This window comes from Pseudorca crassidens, chromosome 3 (assembly GCF_039906515.1).
Source record: "Pseudorca crassidens isolate mPseCra1 chromosome 3, mPseCra1.hap1, whole genome shotgun sequence".
Classification (NCBI taxonomy): Eukaryota; Metazoa; Chordata; class Mammalia; order Artiodactyla; family Delphinidae; genus Pseudorca; species Pseudorca crassidens.
In genome coordinates this window covers 56,065,508-56,088,874 of record NC_090298.1, presented here as the reverse complement: position 1 = coordinate 56,088,874, position 23,367 = coordinate 56,065,508, and the positions used below count along the sequence as shown (strand labels likewise).

General features: G+C 36.7%; 1 protein-coding gene across 3 annotated transcripts in view; it reads right to left on the bottom strand.

The window, feature by feature from the left end:
- BDP1 (B double prime 1, subunit of RNA polymerase III transcription initiation factor IIIB) overlaps positions 1-23,367 on the bottom strand; it is an 87,991-nt gene that overhangs the window by 15,303 nt on the left and 49,321 nt on the right. Inside the window, exons 23-34 of one of the 3 annotated variants that reach the window (XM_067730933.1) lie at positions 22,676-22,877; positions 22,228-22,418; positions 21,009-21,396; positions 16,474-16,599; positions 11,865-11,901; positions 11,289-11,381; positions 9,757-9,979; positions 9,253-9,404; positions 3,655-3,805; positions 3,266-3,446; positions 1,051-1,105; positions 481-658 (exon numbers count right to left, since the gene is read on the bottom strand). In XM_067730933.1, the coding sequence (XP_067587034.1) occupies positions 481-658; positions 1,051-1,105; positions 3,266-3,446; positions 3,655-3,805; positions 9,253-9,404; positions 9,757-9,979; positions 11,289-11,381; positions 11,865-11,901; positions 16,474-16,599; positions 21,009-21,396; positions 22,228-22,418; positions 22,676-22,877 (1,977 nt within the window). Of the gene's footprint in view, positions 1-480; positions 659-1,050; positions 1,106-1,180; positions 2,880-3,265; positions 3,447-3,654; positions 3,806-9,252; positions 9,405-9,756; positions 9,980-11,288; positions 11,382-11,864; positions 11,902-16,473; positions 16,600-21,008; positions 21,397-22,227; positions 22,419-22,675; positions 22,878-23,367 lie in introns of those variants that run through there. The other 2 variants (XM_067730934.1, XM_067730935.1) reach the window with 2 other exon arrangements.

Genomic DNA, 23,367 nt, shown 5'->3' with positions numbered 1-23,367 from the left:
AATTTCTAATGTTACTTGATAGACAATAAAGCATCTTAACCAATGACTATTAAAATACAACTTAAGAATTCTACAGCAAAGAATTAAAATAAATATCAAAAATATTTTTAAATGTATCCTTTGTACTATTTTTGCAACTTTCTGTGAATGTATATTTATTTCAGAATTTTAAAAATATATAAATGTATACAAAGTAACCTTTAACAGATGCTATTTTATGATTCAGATTGCTAAATTTTTTTAGCTTTCAAAATACTTAAAATACCAAAAGTTTCATACAAAAGTATTATATTATACATTTAAATGGCATCTTTATCAGATAGAAAATCAGTAATTTCGTCTCTAATTTACCACATAATTACTAAATAAGATCTCCATGACAATTACAAATAATGTTGGTGAATGGCTTGTTCAATCAATATTATTCAATTCATAAAGCACCCCTTCCCCATAGCAAAAACAGTTTAGTTGATTCATTACCTCATGTCCCCCCTTTCTTCTGTATTCACTGATTTGACCAATATGGGGGCTGGCAGTAAAGGGTTTGGCATTAACTGCATAGTGGTATCAGCAAATTCTTCTACTGCATTGGTTGGGATTTCCACCAGAGTTAAAATGAATGCTTGTTCATCCTCACCTTCTTGATGTACATTAGCAACTAGATTCATTATCAAAGTTTAAAAGTTAGTAATGAAAAGCTGAACCATGAAATGACAGAAAATCATTAATTTATTTCACTTCTAAAAAGTCTCATGACAACTTATCCCGAAGAATAAAAAACTAAATTATACCCCACAAGAAACAAATAAATAAAAATTTTGTAAAGGATAAAGATGATTCACTATGGAGAAGATTTATAATTCCTTTTTTTTTTTAAGATTTATAATTCTGAATAACAAAACTTATATACAAAATGCTTCAAGTTTTTTTGTTTTTTTAAATATAAGGCCATCATAGACCAACAAAAACTGCTTTGTTTTTCCATAGTCAAATGGGCAATAAAAAACGTAATAGTAGGTTCTAAGACTCTACTGAAGCAGATTATCATACCTGTTAGGTCTTGAGGATTGTTTATATTCTCTTGTTGGACTTCTGGAATACTACACTGCCATAAAAAAAATAAAATGAAAGAGTGAGGTTGACCAAATCTCAGTTTTAAAAAGTTTTCCTGACAATGTGATACTGTGAACAGTTATTGTTTCAAAAGTCAACAACTTATCTAACCTATATACAGAATTTTTCAAGTGTTTTGAAACTTTTAGTTGTACCAATAGAATTTTGATTCCTTTAAATAAACACATATATATACACAAGGGAATTATGACTAAATTGTTAAATACGTGTAGGCTATGAAATGATTTTTGAAGTAACAGAAAAGGGAGATCCAAACACTTCAACCTTCTCTCTATCCCCATCACAGCAGCCACTGTACCATTAGTAGGTGACATGTATATGGAAGCAAACTGGTCTCCTTGCCCCCAGCATGGCTCCCTCCAATCTGTTTTCCACAAAACTGTAAACATTGTTTTCTCTAAAATGCAATTCCAATTGTAATTCTCTACTACTTAAGATCTTAAAACTTTCACTTTGCAACCAACAATGTCAGTAATTGACTCAGGCAAGAATCATCAATGCATACTAAATTACTTACTAAGTGGAAAAGATGCAATTATAATGGAGAAAACTGGTAGGTACCATTCTACCCAAGTGATCAGTCAGCAACACCAATAATGGGACAAACCAACATTATGTGTCCCCTGATATGATGCAAAAGAAGAGCAAAACATCACCTATGTAGTACTCTTGCAAAAAAACATTTAACCTGAATCTAATAAGGAGGAAGCAGTAAAAGAAATCCAGATTATAGACTAACTTGGACTCTTCTAAAATGTCAAGTACAGAAAAGAGGAAAAAGGGCAAGAGGACTACTCAAGATTAAAAAAGTAAGAAGAAATGACAGTTAAATGCACTGTAAGAGGTTTGATTGCAACTGTATATTACACATTATTATTAAATCAATGCTAGGTAGTATGGTAATACTGAGTGTGGTAATAGTATTGTCATTTTTCTGTAAGAGAACGTCCTTGGTCTTAGATACAAGCTGGAGTATTTGTGGGTGAAGACTCATGTCTACAACTTACTTTCAGATGGTTTAGTTGTTTTAAAGTACCTACCAAGATGGAGAGCAACACAGAGAGAAAATAATGTTTAGAGCTAGGTATGCACGCAAATGAGGCAAAATGTTAACAGATTTCTATGTAAGATTCTTGCAACTTTTCTCTAAATTTGAAATTATTTCAAAATAAAAAGTCAAAATTAAAAAGTTGGGTGGTAGGGGAAAATCCCATAACTTTGGATGTAACCCAAACTCCTTAGCACGCCATAAAAATTCATTTTATGATCTGTCCCCAGGCTACCTAACTTCATCTCTAAGCACTTTCTTCATTTATATTCCACTCATAGCTACTTATACAGTCCCTGAGCATGTCATACTGTTTCACACTTGTTCTTTGTACATGTTCCTCTCCCGGTAACTGGCTAATTCATACTTGTTCTTCCAGATCAAGGATTTGCTCAGTGCTGGATGCACATTAGAATAAGCTGGGGAACTTTAAAAAAAAAAAAAAAAAAAAAAAAAAAAAGCTAATGCCTGGGCTCCGCCCACTGCCCCCACCAGATTAGTTTCGCTGGAGTGGGTTGAGGGCCACTCCAACTGAGTCTCACACGACTCTCTTTCATAACACCTATCAGACTGAGTTTAACCATTCATTTACTCACCTGTTCCTCACAAGGTTGTGTTCCAAGTATCTCACATAGTATTGCACACACAACATCTCAATAAACACTTGCTCTGAGAATGAACTTCTCAGATCCAGGGGCTAAGAAGCAAGAGTTCTCTCTGTACAAAACACTTCCTTTTTCAAAGCTTTTACAGCAAAGCTAGGTATTGGTTATTTTATCTCTATGTTCCAGAGAATAAAAACATATTCAATACATTCTTGCAAAGGCAAAATTATAGGGAAAGAAAAAAGATCAATGGTTGTCAGGGGTGGGGGGTGGAGAGAAGGAGTAACTAAAAAGGACCCTGGAAAAGTTGGGGAGTGATGGAATTGTTCATGTATTGGTTATATGATTATAAATGTTTATGAAAATCTGTAGAACTGAACACTAAAAAGGATAAAGTTTATTGTGTGTAAATTAGAACTTAACGTTTTAAATAAGGAATGAACAGCTGGCCACCCCGTTATATTTTACATTCTTTTACCTCTGGCACATGAAGTATAAGCACACTGTCTCCGTTAGAGTCCTTTCCCAGGGGCTCTTCGACAGAACTCTCACCAAGACCCACACCCAAATCAAGTGTGTGGGGCCTTGACTCAGAGGAAACAACAGGAGCAACTGAAGACAGCTGAACCTCTGCAGACCTCCCTTCTTCATCTTCATCTCTGAAAAACAGATTAGTATGCATCTGAAATCAAGGAGACAACCACAGAACTATGTTTAGAGCTAGGTATGTCAAAGTTCATCTAATTTAATGGTTTTCAAACTTTTAAGATAGATTTAATGCAACCGAACAAATTCTTACAGCTACTGCTTATGCCTATAGTTGACAAAGAATATAAATCAAATCCCAGAATATCTTTGCTCTTTTACCTTCCAGTTAGGCGTGCTTCTTGTGAAATACTGGTTTCTTCAATACCGTGTACAGATGCCAATTTGCTCTGCTCCTTACTCTCTGCTGTTGTAACTGATTCAAGGTTTTTATCTTCTAATTCTCTCCCTTTAGAAGCATTTTTCTCAGTTTCTTAAATAAAAAATACATTTAAAATATAGCCCAAAATAGTAAAGTCAAAATCTCCATATTAGAAACATATTCTGTTTTCAAAGATCACTACATAGTGGCTCTTCCAAACTTCCCTTAATCCAAAAAGCAAGCTTATTCACATGGCAAAAAGGTGGTCTGGGTCAATTACACTTTTTAACATAAATGAGATAATTAACGAGTCTGCACTGCACATATTTCACTCCTGGCAGCCACAGCTATTGTATCTCTACTTCACTGTAATAGCAGTATAATCAGAAACCCATATACAGAAGAGGTTTAGAGGTGGGTACACATGAGGCCTGGCTGGTTCCACCTTGGGGGAAGTGTTGGGGAGGGAGCTGTTCTGTAATGAATAATGTCAAAAAGTGGAAGAAAATGACGTCTGTATAAAAGAGGTAACTGGGGTCTGCACACTGAGAGACTTTCCGGGTACCGATCAAGCCAAAGTAATGAATTAACTAATTGAACCACAGGAATTGTTGGCTAAAAGAAAATCCCAGAGATCAAGAACCCCAAAACAGGGAAAAGACGATGCTAACCATCCAGATCGTCTACATATGGGGTTGAATATAATCTAGGCAGCCTACCACTTACACTGCTTTTCCTGCTCCCACTAGTACCCTTGGGACCTTGGCAGGGAGGGGACATGGAAAATATAGTGAGGCTATTGAAAAAATGAAGAGCACTATGCAATCATATGGAAAGATTTTTTTTCAATATAGTAATCTTTAAAAACAGCACTAACATATAAAGAACTCAATAATAAAAAGACAAATAACTCAATTCTAAAATGAGCATAGGGACTTCCCTTGCGGTTCAGTGGTTAAGACTCCGCCTTCTAACACAGGGAGTGCGGGTTTGATCCCTGGTCGGGGAGCTAAGATCCCACATGCCTCACAGCCAAAAAAAAAAAAAAAACCAAAACAGAAGCAATACTGTAACAAATTCAATAAAGACTTTTTTTTTTTTTTTTTTTTTTTTTGCGGTATGCAGGCCTCTCACTGTTGTGGCCTCTCCCGTTGCGGAGCACAGGCTCTGGACACGCAGGCTCAGCGGCCATGGCTCACGGGCCCAGCCGCTCCGTGGCATGCGGGATCCTCCCGGACCGGGGCGAACCCGCGTCCCCTGAATCGGCAGGCGGACTCTCAACCACTGCGCCACCAGGAAAGCCCTCAATAAAGACTTTAAAAATGATCCACATCAAAAAAAAAAAATCTTAAAAAATAAAATAAAATGAGCATAGATCTTGAGAGTCATTTCTCTAAAGAAGATATGCAAATAAGCACATAAAAAGATACTTAACATCATTAGTGAACAGGGAAATGCAAATCAAAACCACAATGAGACACGGCAGAAATACAAAGGATCATAAGAGACTACTGCAAACAACTATATGCCAATAAAATGGACAACTTGGAAGAAATGGACAAATTCTTAGAAAGGTACAACCTTCCAAGACTGAACCAGGAAGAAACAGAAAATATAAATAGACCAATCACAAGTAATGAAATTGAAACTTCAATTAAAAATCTTCCAACAAACAAAAGTCCAGGACCACATGGCTTCACAGGCAAATTCTATCAAACATTTGGAGAAGAGCTAACACCCATCCTTCTCAAACTCTTCCAAAAAATTGCAGAGGAAGGAACACTCCCAAGCTCATTCTACAAAGCCACCATCACCCTGATACTAAAACCAGACAAAGATATCACAAAAAAAGAAAATTACAGGCCAGTATCACTGATGAACATAGACGCAAAAATCCTCAACAAAATACTAGCAGACAGAATCCAACAACACATTAAAAGGATCATCCACCATGATCAGGTGGGATTTATCCCAGGGATGCAAGGATTCTTCAATATATGCAAATAAATCAATGTGATACACCATATTAACAAACTGAAGAATAAAAACCATATGATCATCTCATGAGATACAGAAAAAGCTTTTGACAAAATTCAACACCCATTTATGATAAAAACTCTCCAGAAAGTGGGCATAGAGGGAACCTACCTCAACATAATAAAGGCCATATATGACAAACCCACAGCAAACATCATTCTCAATGAAAAACTGAAAGCATTTCCTCTAAGATCAGGACCAAGACAAGGATGTCCACTCTCACCACTACTATTCAACATAGTTTTGGAAGTCCTAGCCATGGCAATCAGAGAAGAAAAAGAAAGAGAAGGAATCCAAATTGGAAAAGAAGAAGTAAAACTGTCACTGTTTGCAGATGACATGATACTATACATAGAGCATCCTAAAGATGCAACCAGAAAACTACTAGAGCTAATCAATGAATGTGGTAAAGCTGCAGGATACAAAATTAATGCACAGAAATCTCTTGCATTCCTATACACTAACAACAAAAGATCAGAAAGAGAAATTAAGGAAACAATCCCATTTACCACTGCAACGAAAAGAATAAAATACCTAGGAATAAGCCTACCTAAGGAGGTAAAGACCTGTACTCAGAAAACTATTAAGACACTGATGAAAGAAATCAAAAATGACACAAACAGAGAGATATACCATGTTCTTGGACTGGAAGAATAAATATTGTCAAAATAACTATACTACCCAAAGCAATCTACAGATTCAATGCAATCCCTAGCAAATTACCAATGGCATTTTTCAGAGAATTAGAACAAAACATTTTACAATTTATATGGTAACACAAAAGACCCCGAATAGTCAAAGCAATCTTGAAAAAGAAAAACGGAGCTGGAAGAAACAGGCTCCCTGACTTCCGACTATACTACAAAGCTACAATAATCAAGACAGTATGGTACTGGCACAAAAACAGAAATATAGATCAATGGTACAGGATAGAAAGCCCAGAGATGAACCAACACACCTATGGTTACCTAATCTATGACAAAGTAGGCGAGACTATACAATGCAGAAAAGACAGTCTCCTCAATAAGTGGTGCTGGGAAAACTGGACAGATACATGTAAAAGAATGAAATTAGAATACTCCCTAACACCATACACAAAAATAAACTCAAAATGGATTAAAGACCTAAATGTAAAACCAGACACTATAAAACTCTTAGAGGAAAACACAGGAAGAACACTCTTTGACATAAATCACAGCAAGATCTTTTTTGACCCACCTCCTAGAGTAATGACTATAAAAACAAAAATAAACAAATGGGACCTAATTAAACTTAAAGGCTTTTGCACAGCAAAGGAAACCATAAATGAGACAGAAAGACAACCCTCTGAAAGGGAGAAAATATTTGCAAATGAAGCAACTGACAAGGGATTAATCTCCAAAATATACTAACAGCTCATAAAGCTCAGTATCAAAAAAAAACAAACAACCCAATCAAAAAATGGGTGGAAGACCTAAATAGGCATTTCTCCAAAGAAGACATACAATGGCCAAGAGGCACATAAAAAGATGCTCAACATCACTAATTATTAGAGAAATGCAGATCAAAACTACAATGGGGTATCACCTCACACCGGTCAGAATGGCCATTATCAAAAAATCTACAGACAGTAAATGCTGGAGAGGGTGTGGAGAAAAGGGAACTCTCTTGCTCTGTTGGTGGGAATGTAAATTGATACAGCCACTATGAAGAACAGTATGGAGGTTCCCTAAAAAACTAAAAATAGAACTACAGTACAACCCAACAATCCCACTACTGGACATATACCCTGAGAAAACCATAATCCAAAAAGACACATGCACCCCAATGTTCATTGCAGCACTATTTACAATAGACAGGGCATGGAAGTAACATAAATGCCCATGAACAGATGCATGGATAAAGAAGATGTGGTACATATATACAGTGGAATATTACTCAGCCATAAAAAGGAACGAAATTGGGTCATTTGTAGAGATGTGGGTGGACCCAGAATCTGTCATACAGAGTGAAGTAAGTCAGAAAGAGAAAAATATTGTATAATTTAATGCATATACATGGAATCTAGAAAAATGGTACTGATGAACCTATTTGCAGGGCAGGAATGGAGACACAGATGTAGAGAATGGACGGACGTGTGGACATGGACGGGGGGGCAAGGGGGAGTAGGATGAATTGGGAGATTGGGACTGACATATATACACTACCATGTGTAAAACAGATAGCTAGTGGGAACCTGCTATATAGTGCAGGGAGCTCAGCTCGGTGCTCTGTGGTGACCTAGATGGGTGGGATGGGGGTGGGTGGGTGGGAGGGAGGTCCAAGAGGAAGGGGATATATGTATACATATAGCTGATTCACTTCGTTGTACAACAAAAACTAACACAACATTGTAAAGCAATTATACCCCAATTAAAACACACACACACACACACACACACACACACACACACACACAATGAGATAGCACTTCACACCCACTAGGATAGCTATACTCAAAGAGACAAATAATAACAAGTGTCTGGGAGGATGCAGAGAAACTGAAACCCTCACCGATTGTTGGTGAAAATATAAAATGGTGCAGCCACTTTTGTAACAGTTTGGCAGTTCCTCAAAAGGTTAAACACAGAATTAGCACATGACCCAACAATTCTACTTGTAGGTATAAACTCAAGAGAAATAAAAATATATGTCCAAACAAAAACTTATAATGACTGTTCTTAGCAGCATTATTTATAATACTCAAAAGTTGAATATACTAACCATTGAATTGTACACTTTTTTTTTCCTTTTTTTTTGGCCACTCAGTACAGTTTATGGGATCTTAGTTCCCTGACCAGGGATCGAACCCGTTTCCCTGCAGTGGAAGCGCGGAGTCCTAACCACCGGACCACCAGGGAAATCCTGATTTGTACACTTTAAATGGGTGAATTCTATGGTATGTGAATTATCTCAATAAAATTGTTATTTTTAAGAAGTGCTGAATAGTATATATGATATAGTATACATATATTTTTGTTCTTGCTGAAAGGAATATACATGTGTATACATATATATGTATGTGTGTATGTATATATATGGGTGCTTGTGTGTATATACACACACCCTTATTTAGATGCATATGTGTATAAAACATTTTTAGAAGTCTACAATAAAAACTGATACTGGAAATGGGATTAGGGGCTGGGAACCAAGGAAGAGGGAGGTTTTAAAATTTTTGACTTTTGGGTACTGTCTTATTTTTTGCCACATGCAATGTATGCCTAAGAGATGTTTGCTTGAGTATTCATGTATAAACACATACAGAAAAAAATATATATGAAGAGAAAGTTTGATCAAGTAAATATAGTGAAAGGGTAATAATTAGTGAAACTAGTTGGCGGGTTTATGGGTATTTATTTTATAGCTCATTCTACTTTCTGTATGTTTTAACTTTTTAATAGTTAAAATAATTGTAACAACTGAATATTCCATTTGAAATGCTAATGAAATTTCTTGGGTCAAAGTAATTTTGTAACTTTCAGGGGAACAATAAAGTTTACCTCTTTGAATTTCCACTTCTTTAGTTACAAACAAACTGGGAACTTCCCGATGAGCACCAAACCTGCTGGTCCCTAAAATTTTCTTAAGATTTGGCTTAGGCTTGGCAAATCTACTTCTCATTCTCAAATTATTGGTCACTTCTGAAGTTGTCCTAGAAAGAGATGGGAAGAAAGAGAAATTAATCAACTGTGTAAGAATTCTCTCAGGATTCTGTGTAAGAATCTGGACCATGTCTGTAAAACTGGGACTATATTTACATAAAACTGTTTCAATAATGCTTAAAACACCCATTGTGGTAATTTTAATATGCAAACCATTAAACTAAAATCAAAATCTGCTAAACCTTACTTTAAAGGGTGAAAAATCAGCACTGCCCACCTTACATTTATTTGTTACTCAAAGCTATTGGTCAAATTGATGGTTGGTTTATATATTTATTAATTGAACACTAATTTATTTTGTAAAACTCAAAAAAAATAATAGTTTAATAAAGCAAAATAAACCTGGATGATATAGAGTTTTCCTTTACTTCTTCCATTAAACCAATTTCTTCTTTAGTACTTTGTTCATCCAATATAATCTTGTTTTCTTCTACTGATGGAGATGCACTACGGATAGGTGAAGAAGGTTCCTGACATTCATGAACAATTTTGAGATTTGTATTATCTGGGCAAAAAGGAATATGGCTTTTATCGCTTGAATGAACATCAGGAAGTACACATACTCCTATTGCAGAAAAAAACAGAAAATTAAAATTGACCAAATACAAACAGATGTCCAAATAAATCCTTGAACATGCAGCAACGGTAAAATTCTATGTTATTTTTATTTTATTTTTATTTTTTTTTCTGGCCGCACCACGTGGCATGCAGGATTTTAGTTCCCCAACCAGGGATTGAACCCGTGCCCTCTTCAGTGGAAGCAGGGAGTCTTAACCACTGGACCGCCAGGGAATTCCCTAATTTTTTTTTTTTTTTTGAGTAAACAATGTGTTAAAGATTTATTCAATTCATTAGGAGAGGACTAGCAGAATGATAAAATGGGTAAAACACATTTGAGAAACTATGTTATTTTTAAAGTCTGCTCTTTTTGGCTCCAAGTTTAAATTTATGACCTCGTATTTCATGCCAGAGATTTGACATGTGCTAAGTTTAATAATTCTTATAGACTGAAACTTTTCTGTTATTATAATTAAAAATAAATCTTTTTGTTACTTTCAGTAACTATATAACCTCAGATGAATTTCCAGATAGGATTATCTTCATTTATAATTTCTTAAAACCTGTATTTTACATTCTAGATATTTGTGACAGGCTACAATGCAATACTCTGCCATTGAAAAAGGAGCCCTATAGGGAACGCAAATCAGAGACTTTCCTGATAAATATATAGTTATGGGCCAAGAAATCTGACACTTAAAACAAATGGCAGGTCACTCATCAGCAGTTAAAATGATTAACAGGATTATAAGTAACATGATTATCCATTTAATGTAAAGTAGAAGGTACTTTGATAGTAAAGGCCATAGCCGAAAATAAAATACTAAGAGTCTGGGTTGACATATTTTTTGGCTCAGTCCAAACTAACAGAATAGTCTAAACTAAATTATCTCAATAACTAATACTGCCCCTTCATACTGTATTTGACTGTCATGTAATTGTGAAGACTATCTAAAGTAGTGGCTCCTTCACTAAAGAAACATGTGTGAAGAGATCAGTGGTCAAGGAGTTCAGTTAGCCAATGATGTTTATGATGATAAAGGTAGAGGATTCACTAGATTAACTATTCTACAAATACAAATTATCTTTAATAAACCCAGTGCACTATATGGAAATGGAGGCCATTAGAGGGCTAAGTAAGTAGTAAGTAGGATGGATCAATGCATACATATTACCTTTTCCAGAAAAATAACACAGTGATGCCAACTTCAAATGTAAAAGGCAGATATTCACTTAATATTCAAATATGGGTATATTTCTTAAAAGTTGGATTTTAAAGGTTTCTTTTTTTGGTAGGACTTATCTTTCATTCTTACCATCACTCTGTTCTGTACTGATCTCTGACTGCAACACCAGACCTCCCATCGTAAGTAAAGTTATGGCAGCTTCAGTGCTTCCATCGTTGGTACCTTGTGAAAAACCAGATCAACATTAAAATAGAAAAATGAATCGGGAAATTTATGTTTGGTTGCTTAGAAAAGAATTTTAATTTAGGTGTTTATCCTCTAGTAACAAGTTTCAAAACCCTCCATACCACTAATCCCTTACTAGGGTAGTGTTTCATTCAGCTTATATACTATAAATAGAGCATCAACTGCTGACTTTTACTCACTGAAAATGCCTCCTTCTCGTTAAATAACTTAATACCTTCAAAGGAAAGACATCTGTGCAAATCAGAGAAAATAAATACTTCTTTATCAAACATTTAATCACTCTCTAAAGTAGCATTCCAAGAACCCAAATTTCTCCTAGAGATAACATATTCAAACTGCTGGATCTTTTCATTCAATTCTCCAGCAAACTGACTCATTTAATAATTACCACCACTATTAAATCACTCTGTTCGTTGGTGTTAACCAAGTATTTTTAGCTGTTTCCTTATTAACAGTTACCTGTTTCAGCTTGGGAATGTTCACCTGTGGTCATTTCCTAAAAGAGGAAAAGAAAAGTAATAGCTTAGGTATTTTCCCAAACACATGTTCCATGTCTCAAAGCACTACATTTTACAGGTCTTTCTATGCTTTTGGTTACAGTGGAGTGGAAATTTACAATTATTCATAAAATTTCATAAACAAGAACAGAAATCATTTAAAAGCCAAATATTTTTATCTCTTGCTCCTTCTTTTACCTTTTGCTTATATTATATGCAAATTTTAATTCTGATCATATGCAACAAGCATCTGCCTTTCTTACTTCTTCAATTTCATAATCCTTCAACTTTAGTCACATCTGCTGCTAGTTTTGACTCAATGGAAACCAAGGTCTGAACAATATCACAAATTTTTTACACTACTAGGTGGCTTAAAAATTAAATGAATTTTAATAAATTAAGAAGTTATAGGATCTATGTCCAGCATGACAGCATGAGGAGCTCTGCTGACCCTCTCCCCAATGAAACTGGTAAAATTTATTAAAGAACCACCATTTAAAGCCTCTGGAAATGGTCCTAAGGGCGTAAGATGCACATATATTCGATAAAATTGTTGAAAATTCAGTAACAAAGGTGAAAGTCTGTGGTATTTGAGCTAAGACGGCTCTCTCCCTCCTTCCAGCTCAGTGAGGTAGACTCCACCTCAGACTGCTGCGGCCAGGAAAACAGGGTCCCTTCTCCCTGAAGGCCCCATTTGGAGGGCTTTCAGCTCCTAATACCACAAGAACCTGGTGTCAGATTCATCAGAGATAATAGGCCAGTATCTATTACGAATATGGACAAAAGAATCCTCAATAAAATACTAGCAAACTGAATCCAACAACATATAAAAATTATATGCCATGGGGACTTCCCTGGCGGTCCAGTGGTAAAGAATCCACCTTCCAATGCAGGGGACGGGGGTTCGATCCCTGGCCGGGGAACTAAGATCCCACATTTCGCGGGGCAACTAAGACCGCGTGCCACAACTACTGGGCTCACGTGCCTCAACAAGAGAGTCCCCGCGCCACAAACTATGGAGCCCATGTGCCACAACGAAGACCTGACACAGCCAAAAAAATAAAGAAAATAAATAAATATCCAAAAACAAATTATATGCCATGACTAAGTAGAATTTATCCCAGGAATGCAACTTTTGGTTTAACATCCAAAATTCAATCAATGTAATACATCATATCAATACAATAAAAGACAATTACATGATCATCTCAAGAGATGCAGAAAAAGCATATGACAAATTCCAACACTCTTTCATGATAAAACACTCACACAAACTAGGAACAGAATGGAACTTTTTCAATTTGAAAAAGGGCATCTATGAAAAAAACCACATCTAACATCAAACTTAATGATGAAAGACTGGATGCTTTCCCCTACTTTTATTCAACATTGTACTGGAGTTCTAGACAGGGTAATTAGGCAAGAAAAGAAATAAAAGACATCCAGACTGGAATGTGTTATAAACTGAATTATGTCTTTCAGAAAGATATGTTGAAGTCTTAACCCCCAGTACTGTGAAGGTGACCTTATTTGGAAATAGGGTCTTCCTAGGTGTCATCAAGTGAAGATGAGGTTATAGTGGATTAGAGTTAGCCTTACTCCAATAAGACTGGTGTCCTTATAAGAAAAGAAACACAGACACGCATACAGGGACAACACCATGCGGCAATGGAGGCAAAGGTTAACCTTGTGTTGCCACAAGCCAACGAATGACAAGGAATGCCAGCAAGTGCCAGAAGGTAAGAGAAAGGCCCAAGATGATTTCTACCTCAGAGCCACCAGAAAGCACCCATCACCAGGGGCATCTTGATTTTGGAATTCTAGCCTCTAGAACTATGACAGAATAAATTTCTGTGGTTTTAAGCCACCCAGTTCGTGGTACTTTGTTACAGCAGCCCTACAAAAGTAATACAGAAAGACAGAAGTAAAACTATCTCTATTCACATACGCCATGATCTTATATGTAGAAAATCCTAAGGAATCCACTAAACTATTAGAACTAATAAATGAGTCCAGCAAAGTTGCAGGACACAAGACCATATACAAAAATCAAATATATTCCTATAAACTTGCAATAAACAAACCAAAAATGAAATTAAGGAAACAATTCCATTCACAATAGCATCAAAAACAACAATATACTTGAAAATGAAGTTAAGGAAATGCAAAGCTCATACTCTGAAAACTACAAAACACTGTTGAAAGAAATCAAAGAAAAGCTAAGTAAATGGGAAAATATCCCATGTTCATTGACTGAAAGACTCAAACATTGTTAAGAGGGCAACACCTGCTCCCCCAACTGATCTACAGATTCAATGCAATCCCAACCAGAATCTCAGCTGATGTCTTTGTAGAAACTGACAAGTTGATTTCAAAATTCATATGGAATTGCAAGGGACCCATGATAGCCAAAACAATCCTAAAAACAGAATAAAATAGGATGACTTACACTTATTAATTCCAAAACTTATTACAAAGCAACAAATCTATTGAGTCTCACCAGCATAAAGACAGACAAATAAATCAATGGAATAGAATTGAGAGCCCACGTATCTGCAGCCAACGAATTTTTGACAAAAATAAAAGACAATTCAATAGGGAAAGAACAGTTTTTTCAAAGAAATGGTGCAACAACTAGATAGTCATATGCAAAAGAATGAAGTGGGACTCTAATCTCACACCATATAAAAAATTAACACAAAATGGGGAGAATTCCCTGGCAGTCCAACAGTTGGCGCTTGGTGCTTCCACTGCTGGGAGCCGGGGTTCAATCCCTGGTCGGAGAACTAAGATCCCGCAAGCTGTGTGGCGTGGCCAAAAAAAAAAAAAAAAATTAACTCAAAATGGATTAAAGACTTAAATGTAAAACAGGAGTAAATCTTCAGGACCTTGGCTTTGGGAAAGGATTCTTAGATATGACAACAAAAGCATGAGCAACAAAAGAAAAAAATAGATAAATGAAGTCCAAGTACTCTAAAGCAGTGGTCCGCAACTTTCATGGCACCAGGGACCGGTTTCGTGGAAGACAATTTTTCCATGGATGGGGGAGGAGGGCGGATGGTTCAGGTGGTAATGAAAGTGATGGGGAGCGATGGGGAGCGGCAGGTGAAGCTTCACTCGCTCACCTCCTGCTGTGCGGCCCGGTTCCTAACAGGCCGCGGACCTGTACCAGTCCGCGGACCTGTACCAGTCCACGGCCCAGGGGTTGGGGACCCCTGCTCTAAAGGAAACCATCAAGAAAATGAAAAGACAACCCACAGAATGTGAGAAACTATCTGAAAATCACATATACGATTAGGAGCTTGTATCCAGAATATAAAAAAATTCTTACAACTCAATAAAAAAAAGACAAATAGACCAAAAAAATTTTTAAATGGGCAAAGACTCAAAATAGACGTTTCTCCAAAGAAGACATAAAAATGGCCAATAAAAGCACGTGAAAAGATGCTCAACATCATTAATCAATAGGGAATGCAAATCAAAACCATAATGAGGTACCATTTCACACCTACTAGGATGGTTAGATCCAAAAAATCAAATAAATATTGTCAGGATGTGAAGAAATTGGAACCCTCATACGCTGCTGGTGGAAATATAAAACGGTGCAGCAGCTTTGGAAAGCAGTTTGCTAGTTCCTCAAAGGATTAAACAAAGTTACCATATGACACAGCAATTATACTCCTAGAAATGTACCCAAGAGAAATGAAAACACATGTCCATACAGAAACTTGTACACAAATGTTTATAGCAGCATTACTTATAATGGCCAAAAGATGGAAACAACCTATATGTCCATGAACAGATGAATGAATAAAGGAAATGTAGTATATTCATATGGAATATGATTTGACCACAAAGAGGAATGAAGTACTGATACATGCTACAACATGAATGAACCTTGAAAACACTAGACTAAGTGAAAGAAACCAGGCACAAAGGACCATACTGTGTGTATATCTCCAGAATAGAGAAATCTATAGAGACAAAAAGTAGATCATTGGTTGCCTAGGCCTGGGGAAGGCTGGAAGCAAAAAGGGGAACAACTGCCACTGGGCATAAGACTTCTTTCTGAGGTGATGGAAATGTTCTAAGATTGTGCATATAGCTGTAAATACACTAAAAGCCATTGAATCATATACTTTAAATGAATTAACTGTATAGTGTATGAACTGTATCTTAATAAAACTGTTTTTGAAAAAGTTGTAACTCTTCATTTACAAACACAAGATAAATACCAACTAAATAAGGAAGAGTGCCAAGCAAAAGGCAACTAAATATGTTTTAAATAATTTACATTTAGTATATATTTAATGCATCAGAATTTTAACATAAGTCTATGAAGATATTGAGCTACGCCCACACACAGGAATCTATGCTTTTCAAGTCAAATATAAAAATCTATGAATTATTCACTAGTTTCTACCATTCATACTTACAGCTCCTAGAAATAATAGAATAATTTCTATCATACTAGTTAAGAACCATCTGTAAACCTAAAGCTTTCAAAATAACTTAGTCTTTTAAAAGTAAACAAAGAATTAAAGACAAAACATATTAAAATGGATGCTTACAACTGATAATGCATTCAGATTTTCTTCTTGTTTCATTTCCTCAGTAGTCAAATCTATGTTTGATGAGAGCTGATGTTCAACAACAGCTATGCATCCTACATCTGGGATATTCATGGGTATTTCAAGCTGTCAAAATGAAAAGTTTCGTTATTTCATTTTGGCATACCATCACAGAAAAACAAAATGAATCATAAAATAAAATATTAAACTGAAGAAAGAATTCACATTTATACATGATTTAAAAAACCGAAATATAGTAATTCTTAAACTGATTGACATCAACTTGGCAAAAGTGAAACATTTAATGTTTTTGAGGCGTCTGTGATTCTTACAAACAATAAGCAAAACTTCCAGAGCTAATCTACTTAGTACCTAGCATTGCATTTTCCATTATCCCCAGTTTGTCCCAAATTTCCCACAGTTTCTCTCATCAGTCTGTCAACATTTATGAAACGCTTCCTAAAAACTAGAGGGCTACAGGTACAAGAATACAAAGCTCAATAAGACAAGTCAGTCCCTGCCTGCAAGGAACTCACGATCTAAGAAACACAGACATGTAACCAACCATACACTGCTCCAAGTGCTATCATAGAGATGAGTTGAAAGCACTTAAAAAGATTTATCGTACACATGACCCACCAAGGCAATTACTCTCTCCCACAACCCCAAAACCTGTATGATTCTTCATAGCGATGAATGGCCATGTAAAATAACGAGTCCACTCACATTTACTCTTCATTTAGCAGGCTTATTTCAAAGATCCCTACAGTCTGGGGGTTAAAAACACTAACATTTATCTCCTAGACTATAAACAAGGGAGTCTGGCTTCTATTCCCTTATTAACAGAGAGATGAGTATAAAAGACTGTGATTCAGTAGGAACTGAGCAGTCAAGTTTGAAAATCTTCCTTTGAGACGTTTATTATAGTAACACCTATGTGTTCTGTGTCTGTCTGCTCAGATGCAATCAGAGAAAAATCTTTGCTAATATCCTATAGGCCTGGGATGAATTTTAAAAGTTCGAGTGATTTGAAAAGACAAAATATTTTCTGAAAAGCTGGGATTGGGGGGATAATGGGAATATTCTAGGTAACTGAAAGTTGGTTCTGTAAGCACTACACAGTTTCAAAGCTTTATGTTTTTAACAGCTTTATCTAGATATAATTTACATTCCATACAATTCACCCATTTAAATCGTATAATTCAATGTTTTTTGGTGATGGAAGCACAGATACGTGCAACCATCAACATAGTTACTTTTAGAACATTTTCATCACTTCAAAAAAGAAACCCTATACCTACTCCTTTAACTCCTCATCTCCAAATCCCTAAGCAACCATTGATCTACTTTCTGTCTCTACAGATTTTCCTATTTTGGATATTTCATATTAATGGAATCATATAATATGCGATTTTTTTGTTAACTGGTTTCTTTCACTTAGCATAATGTTTTCAAGGTTCATGTTGAAGTATATATCAATATTTTAGATCCCTTTATGATTTAATAATATGCCATTGCATTTCAACGCTTTTTAAAGGGGACATATTCTAACATATAAACAAATTTCCCTGCCTTAGTAAACTGGCCATTAAGAATACAATTTAAGCTTTCCTTGCTCAATTATTATAATCAATGCTATTTAAGAAGGCATTCTGTGGGGCTTCCCTGGTGGCGTAGTGGCTAAGAATCCGCTTGCCAATGCAGGGGACACGGGTTCAAGCCCTGGTCCGGGAAGATCCCATATGCCGCAGAGCCACTAAGCCCATGTGCCACAACTACTGAGCCTGTGCTCTAGGGTCCATGTGCCACAACTACTGAGGCCACGTGCCACAGCTACTGAAGCCCGTGTGCCTAGAGCCCGTGCTCCACAGCAAGAGAAGCCCGCACACCGCAACAAAGAGTAGCTCCCGCTCTCCGCAACTAGAGAAATCCTGCGCACAGCAACGAAGACCCAACACAGCCTAAATAAATCAAATAAATTTTTAAAAAAAGGAAGGCATTCTGTATTAATTCAGGGATATATCCTAGAACCTGATTTTCAGAAGTTAATTTCTAGTATTAGTTTTCACGAGGAATTTGCCTTTCACCCAAAGAAATTGTAAAATACAAAACATATAGCTAAATGAATTTTCATGCAGTGGTAACCAGCCGTGCTTGCACAAAATTAACTTTCCTTTTACCTTTTCTTGGTTTCAACCAAAATTTAAATTCATTATCTTTACTTTGAACTTTAATTACAAGAAACCACTTCACATCATTTTTATTTAGCTTCAACCATTCCAACTAACTTTATAACATTTAGCATGGTATTATTAACAATGAATAAAAAAGGGTGAGTTTGGAATTCTATTTGTAATTCAAATGGCTTTTGAATCTACCATGAATACAAAACTGATTCAGATATGATGCTCTATAACCAAAATAAGTTACTGAAAATTGAGGCAGAACAGAAAACTTTGAAGTTACAAAGTTAGACCAAGAGGCAAAAGAGTAAGGAGCTTTCATAATAAAGTAAGTTGACAGGCTTCCCTGGTGGCGCAGTGGTTGAGAGTCCGCCTGCCGATGCAGGGGACACGGGTTCGTGCCCCGGTCCGGGAAGATCCCACATGCCGCAGAGAGGCTGGGCCCGTGAGCCATGGCCGCTGAGCCTGCGCGTCCGGAGCCTGTGCTCCGCAACGGGAGAGGCCACAACAGTGAGAGGCCCACGTACCGCAAAAAAAAAGTAAGTTGAAGTAATATGTTCCTCTACCTCAAACCCATTAGGATGACTACTATCAAAAAAAAAAAAAAAAAACCAGAAAAAACAAGTGTTGGTAAGGATGTGGAGACATTAGAACCCTCGTACACTATTGATAAGATGGTAGAATAAGGCAGCTGCTATGGAAAACAGTATGGGGGTTGCTCAAAAAATTAAACATTGATTTACAATTTACTGTATTATCCAGCATTTCCACTTGCAGAATTGACAGCAGGGATTAGAAGAGATATTTGTATACCCATGTACATAGCAGTGTTCTTCATAATAGCAAAAAGTTGGAAGCAACCCAACTGTCCACTGACAGAAGAATAAACAAAATGTGGTACTGTATATACTGAATGGAATATTATTTAGCCCTTAAAAAGGACATCCTGGACTTCCCTGGTGGCACAGTGGTTAAGAATCTGCCTGCCAATGCAGGGGACACAGGTTCAATCCCTGGTCTGGGAAGATTCCACATGCCTCAGAGCAACTAAGCCTGTGCACCACAATTACTGAGCCTGCGCTCTACAGCCCACGAGCCACAACTACTGAGCTCGTGCACTACAACTACTGAAGCCCACGCACCCTAGAGCCCACGCACCACAACTGAGCACACGTGCTGCAACTATTGAAGCCTGCGTGCCTAGAGCCTGTGCTCCACAAGAGAAGCCACCGCAATGAGAAGCCCGCACACTGCCACAAGAGTAGCCCCTGCTCACCGCAACCAGAGAAAGCCCGTGTGCAGCCAAAAGAAGACCCAATGCAGCCAGGAAAAAAAAAAAAAAAGAGACATCCTGACATATGCTACAGTGTAGATGAACCTTGAAAGCATTATGCTAAGTGAAATAAGCCAGTCACAAAAAGGACAAACGCTGTATGATTCCACTTACATGAGGGACCTAGAGTAAGTGGTTGCCACAGGCTAGAGAGGAGGGAATAATCAGAATTATTGTTTAATAGGTACAGAGTTGTAGTTTTTCAAGATGAAAAAAAGTTCTGTGGATGGACGCACTTAATGCCACTGAACTGTAGGCTCTAAAACGGCTAAGACGGTAAATTTTATGTTACCTGTAATTTACCACAATTAAAAAAAGAGAGAGGAAAAAAAAAAAAAAAAGAGAGAGGGCTTCCCTGGTGGCTCAGTGGTTAAGAATCCACCTGCCAATGCAGGGGACGCAGGTTCAAGACCTGATCCGGGAAGATCCCACATGCCAAGGAGCAACTGGGCCTGTGCACAACAACTACTGAGCCTGCGCTCTAGAGCCCGCGCACCTAGAGCCCGTGCTCCACAAGAGAAGCCACCGCAATGAGAAGCTCATGCACTGCAATGAAGACCCAACGCAGCCAAAAATAAAGTAAACAAAATAAATAAATTTATTTTAAAAAAAGAGACAGAGAGAAAGAGAAAGAAATATGTCCCTTCTACCTTCTCTACCAACCAGAGCTTAACTTGAGCTTACCACAAAGAGTTAATAGAAAACATCTGCCAAGTTTTTTGTTTTTTTAAAAAATTAACCAGAAAGGAAATTAAGTAGCCCCCAGATACAAGTGAAATTAGATTTCTCTCAGTATTGTTATACTGATTACCTTGTGCTGGGCCTGGGTTGCAGGGGCTGAGTAAACACAGGAGATCACACAAGCCTATTTCTACTGATTTCCTAGGCTATGCAGCAGGCCCCAAACAAATTACTCTAATAATCTTCAAATCCTAATAATCACTAAGAGAAGAGATAATGATCCATTGAAAGCAAAAAACAAGTAAGATAAAGTTCCAAGGATTCAAAATTCAAACTACCTCTTCCATGGTTTCTTCAATCTGAGCAGAAACCGGTTCAGGAGATCTGAGACCAACAGGTACAAACACTGGAGCTTTGTTTACTTCTTCTGGAGCAAGATGATAGCTTTCTTCTTCATAGTCAGAGTCAAAGTCTTCCGCATCATCTTCGTCTTCTTCCTGGGAAGCTCGAAGAGTCACCAGCACAGGCTTAGAAGCTCTAGGTTCCTTTTTAGAGGTCTTACTCCGAATTCGTTTTGATCCACGCCCTTTGGGGACGTTTGGTTTAATCTTTCGACGCATTCTCCTTTCACTACGATCTATCTTACATTCAGAGGCAGAAGAGAGAGCTGTTCTTCGATCCACAGCAATTTTAGAATAATTTGATTCTTTTAGCAGTTGTGGAGAGCTGGAGGTTTAATCAAAATAGCAACATAGTCATTACATGCATAAGGATAATTTTAATGAAAACCCAACTTATAAAGTGAAATCTCAATTCAAGCCATTAATATAAAATGCCTGCCACCCATTCTATCAAACACTAATGCTACGACAAGAATGAACGGAATTTACTGTTAGGATTTAGTTTCTCACTCAAAGTTAAATATTAGTTATCTACCTACAAATTTTTCACAGTACGTTTTAAATTCTGAGCCATTTTTCCCCCTTGCTATTTAAGTGGTGATGAAATACAACACTGGAAATTGTTAGAAGAAAATGGGATCAAGAACACTGGACCAATAAATACAGAATATGAGACCAAAAAGTGATACGGTTTATCCTATTGGGTAAACAGATTAGGTCAAAAGAAAAAAGGAGAATGAGGAAATCCAACAGAACAACATTTTTTAGAACTTAGGGTCCCTTCCACTTTCCTTGAAAACTGTGGAAGAAAGGTACCCTTCACTTGTGTTTGTGACTCCAATTTGCATCAGCACCCTAGTTATTTAGGTAATATGTACTACTCTTTCGTCAGGCTTCTGCTCATGTCTAATATACTCAACACCCAGAAATTTTAAATGTAGGAAAGAAAAATCTTTCTGAGAAGATCATAAAAAAAGGAAATTTTAGTAAATAAAAATCAAAAGTGGGAAAGAAACAGACCTGCCAATAAAAAACAACCAATACTTCCGTTAACAAACCATCTTTTTACTCTATCAATAAGTTAGAGTAGGACATCCATTAAGAATAAGTTACTTGTATTTACTATTCTGAAAGTACTTGTTAAATAAAACTTTACCTTGCTGGTTTACTAACATACTGCTCTTCGACAACTGAACACACAGAATTATTGCCTACAGTTTTCTCTCCAACACTTCCTGATGGTCCAACTTCTGATTGAGCATCTTTTTTTGCCAAACCAATCTCCTTGGAACCTACAGAACCTTTTCTTGCTGAAATCTCCAGAGATGTAAGAAACTCAGCTTTTCCCTTAAATTTGAGAAGAAACAATTAATATGACCATGGAAACAATCTGTATGGTAATTTGGTTTGGTAGTTTGGCCTAAAACGCTAAGCTTACACACATATACACAAGTGACTGGTTTCTAAACTTTCACAATATTGGAAAGTCAATCAATTTTCATGAAAATAGTTACAGTACAAAAGGCAAAACTATTTTTTTAATGTTCTCCTTCATGATATTGATAAAATTGAGCCCACTACTAAATTATTTTTTTCAAACTTACTTTTGGAAGAAGCTGGGTGTCAGAATCTCCATGCTGCAGCAAATTATCTTCTGGCTTCCTTGCCTTACTCTGATCTGCTCTGTCTGTTCCTATGCCTGATTCCTCTTTCTTACCTTGTGCTCTTCCCAAATTTGGCTTAGCCTTTTGGAATTGGCTTCTTATCATTTGTGGTGGACTAGAAACATACGTTTTATGTTCATGTCTAGAATGAAATACAAATCATGTTGAAGAACGAAAATCATAATTCCTGTTGATGTATCTGCTGTTAAACAATTTTTGGGCACAAACCAATTCTATGTGCGAAGGACTATATATAAATAGGTTATAAAACTAAACATATAAAATGAAACCACACATGCTGATATGAAAGAAAGAACACAGAAGCTTTTGTAACTTCCGTTTTCTATATAGCCTGGGGAATACTTTCACAATAATATGTAATCTTTTTTTTACTTTCATTCATTGATTCTGGTGTGTCGTTGTATGCTACTTTAAGTAATTTTCAGAGAAATAACTAGATACAAAACAAAAACGTCAGTAGTTGAAGATGGACTTCATAATGACACTTTAAACAAATGCTTCAACTGGGCTCTGAAGCATGAATAAATATACAATGGTCACAACAACCCTGGTCCTTCTTGTTCAAGAGCAGGCTTGAAAGCTAGAGTCTGTTCTCCTACCACATGCCTGTC